General features: G+C 38.5%; 1 protein-coding gene across 1 annotated transcript in view; it reads right to left on the bottom strand.

Annotated features, from left to right (window-relative positions):
- Positions 1–14,129, bottom strand: part of LOC118214698 (neural-cadherin-like) — a 128,653-nt gene extending 114,524 nt beyond the window's left edge. Inside the window, exon 1 of the mRNA XM_035394838.1 lies at positions 12,861–14,129. Within this exon, the coding sequence (XP_035250729.1) occupies positions 12,861–13,875 (1,015 nt within the window). The 5' untranslated portion in view covers positions 13,876–14,129. The remainder of the gene's footprint in view (positions 1–12,860) is intronic.
- Between the last annotated feature and the right edge of the window lie 4,843 nt (positions 14,130–18,972).

Below are 18,972 nucleotides of genomic sequence, written 5' to 3'. Positions count from 1 at the left end.
AGAGGGAATGACAGTATGAAGAATCCTGCTCTGACTCCCAAAATAGCTAAGATAAATGAAAAAAAAACTGATGAAGAAAATAAATTCTTATATCCTATACATCTAGGCTGTTCAGAATGAGTTTCAACAAATACATGTCAATTTCCTGTCAAAGGAATGTCAAAACAGGTATCAGAAGTGCAATCCAATGAGCAGTCAAAATGCATGTTTACATTAAAATATATTAAAACAAAGCACACTTAAAATAATACCTAATATCTTTCAAAATGTTTTACTGTGGAGCAAGAAACTTCACAAGCAGATGAAGTACAGATATGTCCTGGAGGTCCTCTCTGACCACTTGATCTAATCAGGCATGTTCAGGTTCAATTAGATTAAATTGTGAATGTGTGTGTGTATGTCTGACTGGGACGGTCTTATTCGATGAATCATGAAATTAATTTCTGTGTTGCTTTGTTGGCTTTGCAGGTCAGAAGACAGTTAAAATGTGCTGGCTATTCTACCCTGCAAACACTTTCTGCAGTTCAATTATGTCCTCCTGAGATGAAAAAGTATGATATATATACATATTTTTATACACAAAACAAGTGTCTTGAATAACAGTGAAAATATTTTCAAAAATATTATTTATTTTATTTTTTGTATGGCCCATGTAGTGTAGGTTTCAGCATAGTATAATATATGGTTCTTGAGATTAAGACCAGAGACTCATAAAAATGAATTGCTGGGTCTTAGGGGGATGTGTAAAATGTCTCACACATTCTTCTGCATATATTGGATGTGACACTGGCTCTTGTAATTTTGATTTATTGTTTTTTACCCTTCTTTTTCAGCAAGGAAAGGATAAACATGTCTTTGGAACATGTTGCACATTGTGAAAACCAACACATATGCGAGTGTCAAATTCAAAGGAAATCTGTCCACTCCGTCAAGCAAATTGGAGAAACAATTGTCTGACTGCAACATCTCTCAGCTGCATAAACAACAATAAAGTAGCCAACAGGCCTCATAAACCTCTGTCCTTTCTTCATACATAGGTCTCCAAATAGGTTTTTCGACGTTCATTGCCAGTATCCATTCAGCATAATGTAACCAAAAGGTCGTATTCAGCATTTTCCTCACTGGCCAGCACAGAATAGGCTATTTATGTGGTTTGATAGATCATGTAGGAACAGAAGAGTGTGTAATGAAAAGAGCAGGCCATTCAGCCCATCCATGTGATCTACCTACAGCCTGGAGAGCACCCAGATCAGCAGCAAGCCCAGACCTGACCACCCCAGTGGTCTCTGCCTCCACTGCAAGAACTAGCAAGTTTTTCCACACATTGACATCGCTCCATTTAAAAAATAATAAAGGACACCAGCACAGGTCTAACCCTTCATTAAATTCCACTGTGGCCTCTTGTTCTGCTTGTTCTGCTCACAGATCTCAAGATATTTTGTAATTCATTTTATTAATCCCAGTTAGGAATTTAAAAACATCAAACTAAACCCACTTAAGTCCCCATTTGTTGAACTGAAATATATTGACTTTATATCTTTAAAGTATTTCCTAATGTCGTTTACATATCAGACAATTTCATATCTGGAACTAGTTCATAAATTAGCAAAGACACAGTTCAGTATGTACCTCGCAATTAAAATATTGAATTTAATATGGTGTTGTGTGCTGAAATCTCCAATATAGGCCTATCATTGTTGGCTTACTCCAGTTCTTTCAGAACACAGAACATTTTTAATGCGTTCAATTAAATATATTGATGAAAAATATAATATTTTTGCATTACATAATTTATAAAACATTATAGTCAAATAAGAAGCATGGAAGCAACATCAAAAAAGCATCAGATTATTATTTCTAATAAAACTTGACTGAAGTCAATAAGGTGACTGAATCTTGCTGAAATACAATAAAACAACAAAATGATGTAGCAATAGCACCTCTTCCAAATAGACATAGTTTGCCCAGATTTACCACTTAATTTTGCCAGCAGAATTTCAGTAACACTTGTGATTGAGGTCTTGATTTCAGCACATTAAAACAGCAAAAAAGTTTGTCATTTGGTCTAGCCATGCACAATTTATCCAGCAGAAAGCGCAGTTACCCAGTGAACATTTTGCAGGGAAAAGTTGGTGAAACAACGTCTAGGCATTCCGGTGAAAAGTGAGCTTTCTAGCTAACTAGGAAGCAACCAGATTTTATCCAGATAAAACCTGAGCTATATTGGGGTTCATCTAGTCTGTTCATGTCAAAACGTCTCTCAACCCAGACTTCCACCCCTCTGGATGTCTAGATTCTTGCTTTTGCTCACTGTGTAACCCTTATACAGAAGGCTAAAAGCCAATTACAGTCACTTGGCAACCAGTTCTCTCACAAGTGGCATAGCTGAGTTAGTCAATCACATACTGTATTAAAGCCTGCTCAGTCCATTAGAATTACATAATATTACCAATTAGTGTTTTAGTTAAACAAATGTTTTAAAAGGGGTCTTGTTTGTTGCTGGCTGTGATTTTCGATTATATCTCCATGCAAAGGGAGCAAACAACAAGGATGACTGATATTGCTGTTAATGCATTGCGTCATCAGCTTCCCACATAACATGCAGCTATCACAGCTATATGCTGACGTGTGGCACACCAATCCCTTCTTCCACCTCAAAATTTAAGTTCAATAAAACATTCCGCATATCTCCAATTGTGTATTCATTCAAACCGTAGAAGATACAGAAGTATCCAAACCTCTGTAATTGGCATAAACATATGCTATCCACAGAAGGCGATGCAAACTGTTACAAAGCTAGACATGCATGATGCATGATATTGATGAGCATCATATTTCTCTTTGAAGAAATATGAAATGTTGGTTAAATTCCACAAACATTTAACCAATGCTATTCATTTTATGGCAAAAATGCTTCACAACATTCGGCTCTCCCTGAAATAAGTAACTACAGACAAGAGAATCAGGCTCCATTATCAACCATAAACAATAATGCAAAAATCATTTTCATCAAATGGAATGACTGAACTGATCCACTGTAAGGAATTGGGTGACATCCAGAAAATCAGAAGCAAAATTAACCTCAGCAACAAGCTTTGGCTTGTGATGCATCTGCATCACCTCCAGTCCAGTCAATGACATTTGGAATAGAGCAGAGGAAAGTCCCAGTGCTGCTCGGTGCCACTTCTCCATGCTTCTGTCATGGAAGTGGAGAGGTCCTTTCATACCAGTAGGAATTTTAGCTCTGGCTCCCCTGCAGTTTCAGCTTGGTCACCCATACAGCGTGACCAGTCCACGACTGACCGTTCAACAACTGTTCACAAAGAAGTGACAGCTCAGGCAACCTTGGAGCCCCCTGCACACTAAGTGGAAGGTAGGTTCCCAAAAAACCCATGTCTAACATGTAATGACCACATTCCAGATTCTGACAGTAGCAGATAAACTGAAATGAGAATCGGCTTTTTTTTGTAAGACTCTTTTCTAAGTTTCATTACATTACATTTAGCCATTCAGCAGATGCTCTTATCCAGGGCAACTAACACATCTTTTACATATAATCCATAGTATACAGCTGGATATATACTGTAGCAATGCAGGTTAATCGCCTTGCTCAAGGTCGCAATGGCAGTGATCCAACAAGGAATAACAAACCAGTTTCCTACCCATTATGCTAGACTACTGTCCAAATAGAATAAGACATCCATAGGACACTGTCTCAGAAATAGTTGCACATGCACTAAACAAGGGGGTGAATGTTAATGTTACAAGTTAATAGTATGAATGTACGCATGTGTCTGCACGTGCTCATTTTAGATCCTCAAAACAACCCAGCACCTATTGAAGCATTTAGACAAATGAGACTGCAATGCCTCTAGCACCACACCACCAGTCATTCCTCCAGCTTGGTACTTTAGATGGTACAAAAACTGCAGGACCAAAATAGAATTTAATTGTGTATATTAGCCTATCACAAGCCAGCATCAGGTATATTAATGAACCCATGCACTCACACTTGCACTAAAAGTGGAGATTACACAGTGGAGATGTCACAAAGCCCATGATTTGTATTTTATTTGTATTTTATGTTAATTTTAATTAGGCAATTAGGCACATTAAAATTGAGATAATTTTTTTTAATCATGTGGAAAAAGCACGTTATGTGAAAAAAATATTATTGTATTTCTTCGTTTTGCACAGAAAGGAAGCGCAAACAAAAAATAAAACATGTAAACATGTACATAACCCAGACATGTAGATAACCCAGAAAGTATTTCAAATCAAATCATATCATTCAAAATCATATCAACATAAAGGGATACAATTTAACAGGTGGGTGGTTAAAAGGCAAAACAGAAGACCCCAGAAATTTGGAGTAAAGATGGAAATATTATTACCTATTTTTCCCACTTCCCTCCCTGATTTTGAATGTCTAATTGCAGCTGCAGGCCCATAGCATTGCTGCGACAACATCCTCTGCCAATTCTACAGGTAGGCTGTGTCCAAATCACCCTCCTAACTACTGAGTCCTCAAAAAATGTGCTGTCTACTAAGCACACTGCTTACTGTGTAGTATGTATTTTTAGTACTCGGTGGGCAATATGAGAAAAATATCTTCCATGCTATTTTCCAACCGTACTGCGTAAGTGTCATAAAATGTTCCTCCCTTGCGGCAATGCTCAAGTGTCGTTGCTGTTGAAGGAAAATACCAGCAAAGCTGTGCATGGAATCAAATTCTCCCGAATATACCCAGTGAAACACTGGAAATAAGCATATCATCCTGGGATTTTAAGTACACTAAGCACACCTGTTACACTAAGTACATTACATTTAGTGTTCACTAATTTTGCCTACTTAACAATTTTCTCATCCAGTGTACTAAAATTGCATACTTAAAAGTAGGCACACTGATTCAGACCACAGTCTGTTCCATTATAGCATTTTAGCAGTCAGGCTTCCTGAGGCCCAAGATAACTTCCAGAGACTGACGGATGACATGCAGTCTGGGAGTACACACAGGCATATTTAGATGATGTTAATATTCACACCATGATGTAGGAGAACCATTCCAACAAGCTACACTGCAGTGCAGCCTCTGACAACCACTAACTCACACAAATGCCCAGCACTGATTTGGTCCTTAAAGGGATATTTCACTTTGATATAACACAAGTAATTTTGTTGGAGCTTATCCCATTGTATTGGCACAGCGTGAATAGCAGCAACATCACCTGTCCCTGCTGACTGTTAATGGCATCGTAGTTCCTCTCAGTTGTCTGGCTCCCAATTCACTCCAATTCATTTTTGGGACCTTGCTGAGATTAATCGTTCTGAAGCATGATCTGACTACAGAGGATAACAGATCGATAAAAAAGAGTACTAACGTCAAACGGTCTGTTTTTTTGAAAATCTTCATTGGATGAATGAACATTTTCCAGTGAAGAAAAAGAAGATCCAGGAAAAAATTTGATTATTTTAGCAATGTATCCTTATTTTTATATTAACGATGTATTCATGCTCAGCATGCTCATATTCAGATGGCCGCATCAACTGCATTAAAATATCAAACTACGGCCTGCTGTATTTCTACGCAGTAACCAATCTTCAGTTTATAGCTAATGTAAACCTAGAAACAGCTTATCAGCTAAAAAAAAAAACTGAAAAAAAACAGTGACTGTTTGACGTTAGTGTTCTCTTTTATTAATCTACTATCCTCTGTAGTTTGTTTGTGCTTTTAAACAATTTGATAAAATTTGGGCGAGATCCCAAAAAAGAATGCGAGTGAATTGGGAGCTGAACAACCAGGAGGAACGGCGATGGCGTTAACAATTAAAAGGGACAGTTAGGTTGAAAGTATTCATGCTATGCAGATAAAATGGGGTAAGATCCACAAAAATAATTGTGTTATACCAAAGTGAAATATCCCTTCAAGGAAATTTTATGTATTGTCATACATTGTAAATGTGTGAACTTTTGATAAAATATTATACATTTCACAGTAGTTATTTGTATACTTGCCAAAACTATTGTGAATATTGTGAAGTGTTGCTATATATTTTCTAATATAGCCTATTCCATTCAGATGAGTATGCAAATCATAAACAAATTTTACCTTACATCCTGCTTTGATTTTTTATTATTTTATTTTTAATTTATTTTTGTACTTTTGTAAAAACTCAGGTGATATTTTTTGGTCAGCTGTTTTGAAACAGCTGATTGAATGTTTTGAAACACTCAAACACTCTTAATCGGCGGCAGCTAAGATAGCACTACAGGCATTTAAAAACTTTACTTTAACAGAGCAAGCCAGGGAGAGGCATTGTTTGCTGTGAGCTCCTTAAACCCAAAGAGGATAAAGGGACAGTGGACAGATACTGGCGCCATCCTGGTAGTTATTATAAACGATTTATACAGCACCAAAGCTCCATTATCTGAGCTGACCCGGAAGCAAGCGCCTGAAAAGCTGATCTGGAAGCGTACAAAAGCTGCCTTTCAGTTCTAAAAGCAGCCCTCTGCTCCAGCCTGTGCTTGTAAATGCTCTCCTTCCCTAGTCCATTTCTTCTACAGACAGACACCTCAGCAACTGGCCCTACTGAACTCCACTCTGTGGCATGGGAGCTGTCCAGTGCTGAAAGGGACATCGCTGAAGAGAATTCCTGCAATGCTCAGCTGTCTTTCATTTTGTGATTACAGACAGCTGCGCGGAGAAGCAAATCACAAGGAGTGAAAAGAACCTGTCCCATGTTACAGAGTAATACAGATGCAGGGTTTAATGGTTAATTGTTTTGCAGTGTGCAGTTTTTGTAAGTCTCATTAAAAACACATTATGCTTGATGCAGCATCAATTTGGCCTTGTAAAGTGCTCCCAGAATTATATTTTAGCTGAGTGATGAGTGACAGGACAAACCTTGAATGGATTCACAACTTAATCGTTACAGAATGATCTGGCAGCAAAATAGGTTGTTTATTTGAATAGGTTGCCAAATCAAAGTGTGGGATATAAAGAGACACAGAGGCAAGAGGGGATGAGAGAACAGACAGAGAAGAAGAAAATGCTTTTTTAAAAAGGCAGTAAGAGGGAACGGGCAAAAGGAAGCAAGCGGAGAGGCAAAGGAGAAGGAAAATAAAGAAGGAGAAGAGAAAGAGCACAGTGGCTAATGTGAAGCAGCCTGTGAGTTTGGCAGCACCACACATGGGAGCCAGGAAGCAGAGCGATTGGACAGTTTCCTGTGCGCTAACACGTTTCTCTCTAAATGCAACCACGGTCCTTTTGATAATTAATCCACCAGAGGATTACTGTCAGCCAAGCCTCTCCTGACCCATTACTTGCTGTCTACAAAAAAAAAATGCAGCACAACAACACGAGAGAAAAGTGCAGTAACACATATTGTGTGAACAGATGCTGGATTAAGGGTATCTTAGGCATGAACACCCAGTTACCAAAGTTGAGTATCTTTTCCCCAGAGGCCAAAGGAGGGAGTGCACATCATTCAGTATGTGCACTGTCACCATTCAAAAAATTACACAACTGATTTGTAATCAATAGTTCCAAAGCAAGTCCATAAGGGAGAACATGATTTAACTTATGCGGGTGCTATGTTCCCATGAAAATATTAAGATATTATTTCAAAAATATGATATCAATATTAAGAATGCACCTTAAACAACAACAAGACTTTCATTTAGTAATTTTTACAATCAACAATAGCAACAAATGGCTGACATTTTGTCCAAAACAATTTATCAAGCCAACTAACCCATTATAAAATTGGTAAACTTCTTGTCCAACTTGCTCTTGATCTAATTAAACTATTTGTAGTCTATCAAAGTCAAGAGTCTGAATCAAATAAATTATTTATATTATGTATTTACAAAACATAAAATTTGTCACAATGCCCTTCACAGATTGAACTGTTGGTGCTGAGCAATAAGCTTGATACAGAAGCTGCTAATCCCTTTAACTGGTGTTACATCTGCTGGATATACTGTCACTATTATATTTATCAGGTTAAAATATCTATCTACCTCATCTATGTCACCGGGTATGATGCCAGTGCAAAGTACAAACCATGACAGGCTGACTGCCTGATATGATGCTGCTGGGACAATCTACCATAAGACACATGCTTGGCACTAGCCTCTTATCAGCAGACAAACCTGACTGTTCTGATATCTTTTTTATAAGCTTGTTGCTTGCTTATCCTAATCTAATTCCTGAGAAATCTATTTTATCCACTCTGTAAATCCTATATGCATTGAGTGTGTAATACTGGAGAGTTCTATGTACCTGCAATTGGGTGTGTGGGTGTTCATGTGTGAGCACATGTGTATGCATGCATGATAGTAGGAAAGAGATCCAGTAATGCACACGAGATTGTGCAGAGAATCAAGTACACAATCAACTCAAGAGATGTTTCCCGTGAACGTGTACTTTCCTGGTACTCAAATCATTCCACCAGAACATATAATGAATTGATTTCCCCTCCACCCGACAAATCCATATACATACACACCCCCTGATTCCTCTTATCATATACACACATGTACAGTGCCTCTGTAATAGAGGGTATCCAGGCAGACACAGGGCTGGAGATCACACTCTTCCCAGTCCTTCCAGATGGAGATTGCATACCCATTATGCAAGGCAAAGAACAATATGTCCCATCATCCACCAGCAGGTTTTAAAGCTTTTAAAGATACGTGCTGATAACACAAAATGCATATACTTCCCAGAAAGCTGTTATCACAACAAATGAGAACTAAAGCAGGGATCGTAAAACTGCAGTGCTGAAGGGCCAAAGTGTCCTAAGGTTTTTTGTGGTTTCTTTTCAATCAGCAGCACATTTAGACTAAACACTTAAAAACAGTGCTAAAACATACGGACACCAGCTGAAATTGCAGCCTTCAATGATTTTTAGATTGAGAACTAGGCCCTAAAGGGAAGGGTGACTACTCCTACAATGGCTGTTCTAAGAATCGCCGCTTGTTCAGAAGCCATGTGAAACTCCCATTAGATTTGTAAGGAACTTGCATTAATGTCAAACCTAAACCACAAAACAAAGAATGACGACACCTTTCCTGACAGACTCAACTGAAAACAAGGCTAGCATGAGGTTTGCACTGGGCCCTTTGATGTGGAAGATACCACACTCAAATTATAAAGACACTACACCTTCAGATAGACACTGAGCACAGAATGACCAACAGATGCAGGCTGACAGAGGGAACGAGCTATGTTCACACTGTCATCAACAACGAGGTCAAGGTAGGTGTACATTTTCTTCCACTGTATAAAATATGTATGTAACATAATACAGACATACCCAAAACTACAAAGATAAATAAGAAATGGTCTATAATTAATTTACTTGCAGAAGAGGCATAAACTGTTCTTTCAGTGAAGAAACGGAGGTATACTGCATTGCAAGTTCATATGAAGCCATGTGTTGCTGCCTGTGTAGCAAGCACTAAAGCTACTTTACTCAATTATTAAATGTCATAATTCATGCTCATACTTAATAGTTCTGCTTATTTAATAGTTTTCCCTTCCAATAAATGCTATTTATCCACGCGTATTCCGTCATGACATACATATACAGTATCAGCCATACCTATATCAGCAGCTGAACTGAAAATAACTGTAATTAATTAAGAGAGCAGTAGACTGACAGTCGATACGCTGAGAGAGCTTTCAGGATTACTGATGCCAAGATGTGAGAGTTCCAGATAGGCGTGATGGACAGGTGGAGATGAAAAAGAGAGCGGTCTGCAGGCCGAAAGTCTGGATGCTGTGTGGAAAAAGGTGGGGCTGTCCTAAAGGAGGGGCAGCACCACCTTCCTGTTTGATCCTCACATCTGCTCACTCTGTCTCCACATGCAAATTCAATGATCCTGATGCAAGAATAACACTAAAAACCCAGCACATCAAAAGAGAGTGCAGCCTCGCAGTGGAAAAAAAACTGTCCTGATAGAGCTTCATTAACATTAATTATTTATATCTGAGAGTGTCACAGCACAATTAAGAGATTTTCAGCAGACGCAGATCAAAGCTCGGGAAAGGGAAAGAGGGAACAACGCTAAATATGCTTTTAGTCTTCCTCCACAGTAAATGCTGTCAAAATTCACACTGAGGTTGGCAGGCAGAGGATGGATTCATTAGACTCTACAGCAGAGAGGCCCTTGATGGATATGTACCTGATAGGACCACAGCACTCAGAAATGTCCTCAGGCTAAAAGAGGACAGAGGGTGGACCATAAAGATATCAGTGGCTAAGTCTATTAGGATGACAGAGAAGAGAGGACTGAACATCTGTGCTTGTCCACTTTTTTAATAGGCACTATCATTCGTGAATTCACCAGTCAAAGGGCACGGGTACATAGAAAGCATATTTGGGAGACCAGTTAAATATTGTGTGCAGTCCGATGAAGAGAAAGAATTTCTTAAGTGCTCGGAATGCTAAAAGGTCAGTAGATCCACTTCCCATACATTATTGAACCCAGCTGCTTTTATCAAAGTCTGAGAATCCTCTATTCCATAGAAAACTATGCTCACGCACACACAACTGGACACAAAGGACCTGAGCCAGCTATCCAGACAGGCAGCAATTAAAATATCAACATGCCAGACAAATTATCCTCTGCATACTCACATAAATTCCTCAGTACAGGGCACAAATAAATGATTGAGCATCATGACAATCAGAAGCATGATGATCACAATAAATGCAGGATTTAACCACTTCTTTATTCCTGAGAGATTTCATTTGAAATGAGAAAGTGAACGAGGCAGATTACATGATTAATGTTTGCAGATGAGGAAAGGTGCTGCAGGATCTCTCCTCAAGAGAGAAGAAATGCACACAAAACCATTTCAGCACTGTAGAATAATACTAAAACTGAACTAACGTCATGAGGATGGATTTGATCTTTGCTTGGCTCCTGAAGGGTAATTTTCCTGATGATGAGAAAGATGGTTATTATTATTATTATTATTATTGGTACTACTGCTAGTAGTAGCTTATGCCCATAATCATACCTGTATATCAGGGGGCAGATTAATATGAGTGGTTCTGCATCACTGCAATGTTAATAAGATTTCTCATGGTTATTTTGTTCCATTGCTAATCGGCACGGCGGTGCAGAGGATAGCATTGTCACCTTACAGCAAGAAGGTCCTGGGCCTTTCTGTGTGGAGTTTGTTCTCCCCATGTTCATGTGGGTTTCCTCCAGGCACCCCGGGTTCCTCCCACTATCCAAAGACATGCAGGTAGGCTAATAGGACACTCTAAACTGCCCTTAGGTATTAATGTGTGAGTGAATGGTGTGTGTGCCCTGTGATAAATTGGCGGCCTGTCCAGGGTGTATTTCTGCCTCTCGCCCAATGCACGCTGGGATAGGCTCCAGCACCCCCCACAACCCCACCCAGGATATGTGGGTATAGATAATGGATGGATGGATGCTAATTATGTAACTACTTTTTTTCTGTTCTTTTTTTTTACCATACTAGCATTAACTACATCAGACTCAGCTGGTACAATATCCTAATAATAATCATAATAATATAACAGAGGAAATGTTGTTATCAACAAAGTAGAGCACAGAACTCTTTGTCCACTATAATAGCTGACAGTACACAGCTGGAAGAAACATGGCTAATGGGTAGCATATCAACAGTTGTAAGAGAAATCTGCACAAAAAGGACATGGGTTCATTTGAAAAGACTGCACATAGTTCCTCCACATTCAAGTACACCTCAATATAACAAGTGTCAGAGCATGGTGGTGATGTTTATTGCCTATATATTGCGCACAATATGTAAGGTCTAACATTGTGTGCGAACACCAGAAATAAACTACAGGTTATAATATGTAGCCACACATAGAATATACTTCAAATAAATACAGATTTAAGAATGTTTAGGTTGCCTGTCTCTCAAAATTACAGTCTGTCCTTATGTAGTCTACCCAATGTGTGGCTCCATATAAAAAATATATTAAAATGTATGGTCAATTTAAGGTTATGCATACGGCTTGGCAAACAGTTATAAGGCCCTTGAAATTATTAAAATCAACTGAATAAATTGTGTTCCTTATTTAAAAAATAATTTACAACTAATTATTGTTGAATTGTATTTTTATTACAGTTCATTTCGCTGCAGAAGCTGTTATATCTGTTGAAGTATACAAGGTAATTGACTTATCACATTGTGATTATACCTGGTGAGATGCAGATGTCTTGTAATCTCTGCGGGTGATAATTAACCCAGCAATAAGCATACTCAAGCGAACTGCGAAAATCTGTAATAACACAGAATGCGCCGAGTATAATCAAGTTTCCCAACAGAGACAGCACGCAAAATGTTAGCGATTTTCTCAGTAAATACACAAATCTTGTTTTTATTTATATCATGGTATAAAAAAAACGCTTTCCATTGCGAATTTCGGTGTTGTAATTTATCTGGTTAACATCATAAGTAAATCGTTAGATCTGAAAAGTAGGCCTAGTTATGGATTTGTTATCTACAAACACATTTGCGAACAGTAGTCCTATTTTAATTCTTCCTCGTGACTAATATGAATTAGCATCAATAATAGCCTAAAGGTAACATGTGAACAAGTATCTAAGGTCTCATGGTTCATCTGATAACGTTTGGATGTAAACTCCGCTTCTAGTTCAGGTTTTATGCAACTTATACTCTACTGTTACATTACTTTCATGAAGAAAAGTGCAAGAACTGAAAACAGTATTAGCATAAGTAAAAAAGGGGGGAAATGCGTAAAAGATATATGCATGGCACCAAGGACCACAGAAAGAGTGCCCTATTCACAGACACAAACACGCTAAATAAAAAGTAATGTGCTCACCTCGTTTATCCTGTATTTTAACAGTGATCTCCACAATCGGTTCTGTCTCCCTGTCAAGTCGTCTAGCAATCACTAAATCCCCGCTGTCCCGACTGACGGTGACCGGCGTATTCTCTAGGTCGGGGTACACCAATTCAAAGGTCGCTGCCTGAAATCTCGCAGAGATCAGGTTCATCACAACAGAACCGATGCCAGCGTCTTCTGAGACATTGATAATGACCGTGTTTTCAGACTCCAGAAGAGACCTCGACTTCCGAGGAAGTCCAATTAGCTTACTCGCTCTGAACGGTGGTGCTGCTGACCACTGTCGTGGACTAATCTCGATTTCCATATCTTGGCTAGTTCTAGACGGCCACCCATGATCTTTTGCAAACACACGGAACTTAATCGGGGTAACCAGACCCAGTATGGAATCCACCAGTAAAATATCTCCGGTTTTTGGTACAACATAGAAACTTCCGTTTTTTGGAATCCCGAAGTAAATCAATTCGGCATTATTTCCACTGTCTGTGTCCACCGCCTTCACATTGTACACTACAGATCGAAGTGCCGTAGCATCGTCCAAAGTTATTTTAATATATGGATTGTTGAAAGATGGATCATGGTCATTTGTGTCCAATACGTCAACTTTAACGGATGCAACTTTGGCGACCACACGGTCAGACGAAGAACAAGTTTGGCAACATAACCCCAAGCTAAGGAGGTATTCAGACCTCTCTTCCCTGTCCAAGATCTTGGAGGTTTTCAACAATACGTGACCGCGTTTGTGGTGGGCAAAGACGTGGAAATCCTCACTGCCGGCCCCCAGGAGTTTCAGGTGCGTACCCGTATTTGGGCACCATTTTTGTGAGTCCGTCCGCTTCACTGGGATACCAAGTCCGTTTACTTTTGACCCAGGTGGTGAGTTCTCAAAAACATGTCCATGAAACAAGGGAACAGGGCTGTCCGTTTTATTCCCCAAAACAGTTGATAAGAAATACGATGCTAAAATTGTCCAACGCATGGCTCTGTGCATTTTGACCACAGCAAGTGGCTTAGTAGCTTGTCTTATGATAGCGAACCATTTCACATAAGTTTCCTTATTTCATTCAAAATGTAAAAGAACCGAAAATCCCGACAGTGCCTAATGCCAATTTCTACTTGACGCGGCAGAACTTTCCCAGCGCCTTCACTACGCTCTAACTAAGGTCTGCCTGCTTCTTCATACAGCCCGAGTGCGCGATGATTCGCGCGGTGTTGGTATGTTTAACTGCAGCACGTAATGCTGGACAGCGCCAAGCTCCGGGGGGTTGGGGGTGTGGCATCAGGTAGAGGGAATCCTCCAGGGAACCCCGCGCCACGTGACTGACACTAATACATAACCACTATTCTCTCCTTGTTTTCGTTGGCTAAACTGACCAGAGTATTTAACCTCAGTAAGAGCTACTTTCCATGCGGTACTACCATGACTATTGAGCATTGTTCAATATTGACCTCCAAATATACAAATATTTCCCAGCAACCTGAGATATCCAGATATTTACTCTGATATGTAAACTATTGGTAATTTAAAACATACCAAAACATGATCTATATCATATAAACACAAATGATAGTTTTGTATATGATTTTTCCGTTTTAATATAGCACGCTTAAAATTAAAATTGTGCTCCTTCAGAATTATTGTATGATCAGCACACGCAGGTGCAGAGCAGAGTTCATGTAAATATGAAGAGGTTGTTATTCAGACGTTCTAAAAATTTAAGGCCATAAATTATTCCAAATCTATAATAGTAAGCACATAAAAATGTCCTTTTTTAAATACATACTTTGAGTATTAAGTCTATCACAGTCATCAGGTTCCTCATCTGTTCCCATTCTATGACTTTTTTTGGCAAGAATGTAACACTGCACAATACAGTACTCTATAGAATGCTAAAACACAAATCTGTTGGCTTGCAATGCAGCCTTTGGGTTTTTGTCTTTAATTTGTCAAATAACATCATTAGTTTGCCATCAAATAGGCAGTACACTCCTAGCAAACCACAACATTGAAATGTATTTAAAGTCCAAGGTAAATGGGAAAAGGCCATTGGGGTAGATACTGCAGACATGATTGGCCATGTTCATTGTCCCTAGACAAACTTGTGCGCGTTGATTGATAGTGAAAAAAGATAGCATTCTTTACCAGTCCATCTCTGTGCAACTGTGCAGTGTCTGTGTGTTGACAAGATCGATAGGGACATATCCAGGATCCCATATTCTTGAATTAGAAATGGTCTGAATGACACCTGGTTGTTTCTCTTGGCCAGGGGAGGATTCAGTTCACTTGTTTCATAGCATGACTATACATGTAAAATTTGTGCTGCAAAATAAGTAATTGGGCAACGGTTTTACCTGGCCACTGAGTCATTCCAGTGCCTGGCCAGTGCATGGCCAAACAAATAATGGCTTAGTTTTCCATATTGGGTTCCAGTTTCTACAGACGCAGTTTCACATTGCAACTGATGACAATCAAACAAATCAATGTGCTATCTAATCATGTATTTAATTGCACTGTCATCATATAGACTTCAAACACATTTCATCTTGGATGAATATTGTTGTTCATAACTTGTACCAACAGATTTCTGTAGACTCCGTAGATTTAACATTATGAATGTACTATTAAGCTGATAACAGTCCTTGTGGGTTTTACCAGCTTTTTTCATTTATTATCTTACAACCTATGCTTTTACATATAGCACAAGCTTTACTCTTAGGCTTTTCCAAAGATAAGTGCCATTTTAAACACAGGGAGTGTTTCTGAAAATGTAGATCTTCCTCCTCTTAGAACATCTTAATACCTTATCAAAGGTTTTCTGCGCACTGTCTAGAGCTCAAGGCAGCTTTCAGGCTCCTTTGCTCTCCTGTATTCTCGGAGGATATTCCACTGTCTATTTTGGTTACAAAGTTACTGGTAAGTTACTGAGTAAATTAGATGAAAGGGACAAAGCCTTCATATTTTCAATCATAGCTCACTCTCTCATCCCAACAAAGACATAGTCGTTCACCTTCACATCCATTATTTTACTCTCAACATTTCCTTATATTTTTACTCCAACATAAGTAACTCTCTATAATGTCAAAATGAATTGGAGCTTTTAGACGTCTTCAGGGTTCTATTAAAATACAAACCTACAAATGACGTAATTCACATTCTGCAAAGACTGTATTTACTACCAAAGGCCTATCTACAAGGCTTGACTCTGGAGTAGCAAATACTTTTATAAAGGAGAAATTTTTTTTTAAAGAAATGTTGAAAAATAATATTTTTGTATCCTGAATGTGTTGAAATTATTGTGTTGGTGAAAGGGGAAACAACTTCAATGCATTCAAATATTAAGGTGCAACAGGATAAAATGTTAAAAAGTTCAAGGGGAAATATATTTTCTCAAGGAATTGCATGTTATGTAGTGTTTTTATTTTAGCTGTGTAAATATTGATGTTGTCATTTCTCTTTTTGAGAGAACAGAATACATAAGGAGACACAGCCGCTTGTATTTGCATTCTGAGCATATTTGCTCCTTATATAATATCCCTAGTGTCCTGCTGGAATTGATAGGGGAAGCATACAGTGCTAGTGCCAGAATCATTAACAGGAAATACAACACCGCCCTACTGAAGTCTAACCTTTAATGCTACCTGTGTTTCTAACTAAGAAAACTGGCTTGACATTTGTTCCACCACCATTTACTGAGTAGGATATAGAATTACTGCTTGCGGATAAATCTCGGGATTTTAATTTGCTTCACACCACTGGAGAAGAATGTCCCCGCCTTTTTTGTTACAGGAATAAATCAATATAAAAAACAAAAAGAAATGGTATGCTTTGGCAAAGAGGATCTTTGTACATTAAGGTAAAGGGCAGTTGCGTGATCTATAATGCTCAAACAAAAGCTGACATGTTCATTCAGCAAGGCAAGGTCACTTTGAGCTCTAAGAACTACGATCTGCTAGGAACATGGAAAAATGCCACTCCATCTCCAGAGAAGTTAACTGTCAGAAATATTGTCAATGTTTGCGAGCTTTGTAGTTGAGCGCTACATTTATTTTCCAAGGTGAATGCTGAGGATTTCCCAGCTGAAGCAAGACAGAAATAAAAATGATGGCTTTAATCATGTGGAGTCCTGCTTCACTGAGCTTGAGCTATTTCACAATGGTGTACTCTATATCTTGGTCTAACAAATATTTTGGATAGGCCTTAAAGCAATTTTTCTCTTCTATGTGTTATGCACTGAGTACATTATTACATTCAATGTGTTTAGCCCTCTCCAAAAATATTCCCTGAACAAGTATTAATGCCCCAGCATCCAAGGAATCATGGATCATGCTCTCAAGCAGGCTAGCTAGAAAAATTGATCATTTGATGCTGAATCCTGACAATGCAGCTCCCAACTCTGATCAGCAACAGTATAGCCTGGCTGATAATTGCCCATGGCTTTTTGACAAAAAAAAGATATAATGACAAAATGTATCCAATTAACCAATAATCATATAATTGTTATTTCCGACTTGAACCTGATAGAAAATATCTGACTTTTTTGCTGTCTGTCAACAATATGCAATTAATTGTAGCAAATTTCCTAAGAAGAATGATAAAAAAAGACCTCTTCCTGTTCTGCTCACTTTGTGGAGATTGACACAAAAAGACTTAAAGCTGTACTTGCTGCCAAGATTCTTCCAGCAAGTATTGACTCAGGGAATGAATACATATGCAGACAACATATTCAAGTTTTTTCTTTGAAATTTTTTCAAACCTTTTACTTATTTCACCCATAAAGTGCATAAAGTATTAATATTTGAACAAAAATATTAATTGAAGCATATTTGATTTGTAATTAAACAAATGGGGCATGAAGTGTAGTGGATACTTTTGCAAGATACAGCAAAACTATCAGCAAATACAACTTTCAATGTTTTGCCACTGAAGCCTACCACTGGGATTAATGAACAATAAATATTTGAATTATGAACATTCATTCAACAATGAAAGCATGTCTGTTGAATTCAAAAAGATTACTTAAGGGGATTAAACCAGATACATATTATGAACCATGTACATAGAAGATTGACCACAACATGACCAGTTTATTAATCAGTCACAAGGGAAGACATCATTAGGAATTGTGAGACATTACGCCACACTTTAACGCACAGTGGTCAATGAGCAGTCTGCTGATTCACTTCCTTCTCACTATCCCTTGTGCAGTGATGTGGGTAGACCTCAGGCTAATCCATTTGTCCTCAAGGGTCATTCCATGCCAACTCAACCATAGCCAATACCAAACCCTCTCCGATGTCTCAAGAAACATTTACCAGGGGATTTTGAGGAGTGCTGAGTTCAAGAATGTGCTGAGTTAAAAAAAAAATTGAAATTCCCTGATGAGATTGACCAGAAAAATCCTTTGGACTACAGGTTAGATCCTAAAATCATGTTTTTTAACTTTTTTTATTCACTGAATAATACTATCAAGAAATCCATGCCAGGAACCCCAAAATCATTTCTGCCAATTGGCAAGTCAAGGGTGAAATTGAGTTTTTTTTTAGTTTCAGCCTAATCCGAGATCAAGGAAACATTGTTTCTTTTTTGTTTCATGTCTCCCCACAGCCAGGCTCTACAGCCCTCCTGATATGTGACTTTGCAGTTTGATCAAATTTAGACCAAAATAACCTGTGAAGTTAATCTCATTGTAAAAATATGGATAAATGGTCATTTACATGTGTTTACCATCCACTATAGCCCTGCCCTCCACTCCAGACTGCTGGTTTTATGAATGGCATAATCTTCTAATCTCTTTGGTGAAGCGAGCAGAAAAAAGGTTATTCAACCTAAAAGCTCTCTTGGAATGCTCTCTTGTTTGCTACAGAAAAAAAATAGCTATGACTTTTTTTATTCCAAATGAGCTTTTACTTGGAGGGGGAGAAGTCTGTGAGCCAAACAGAAGTAGGAAACAGCCTCATTTCTCTGTTTTTGGAAGACATTCATTTTATCAGCATTGTTAGGAATCAGCTAGGCCTAAAGCTGTGTGGCAGTTCCTGTTGCTGGATCTTCTGTAAATACTTTGCCAGTAATGAGAGGCTGAGAACAACA

The sequence above is a fragment of the Anguilla anguilla genome, chromosome 16 (genome assembly GCF_013347855.1).
Source record: "Anguilla anguilla isolate fAngAng1 chromosome 16, fAngAng1.pri, whole genome shotgun sequence".
NCBI lineage: Eukaryota > Metazoa > Chordata > Actinopteri > Anguilliformes > Anguillidae > Anguilla > Anguilla anguilla.
The sequence above is the reverse complement of the archived record's forward strand: the minus strand, read 5'-3'. Positions and strand labels throughout refer to the sequence as shown.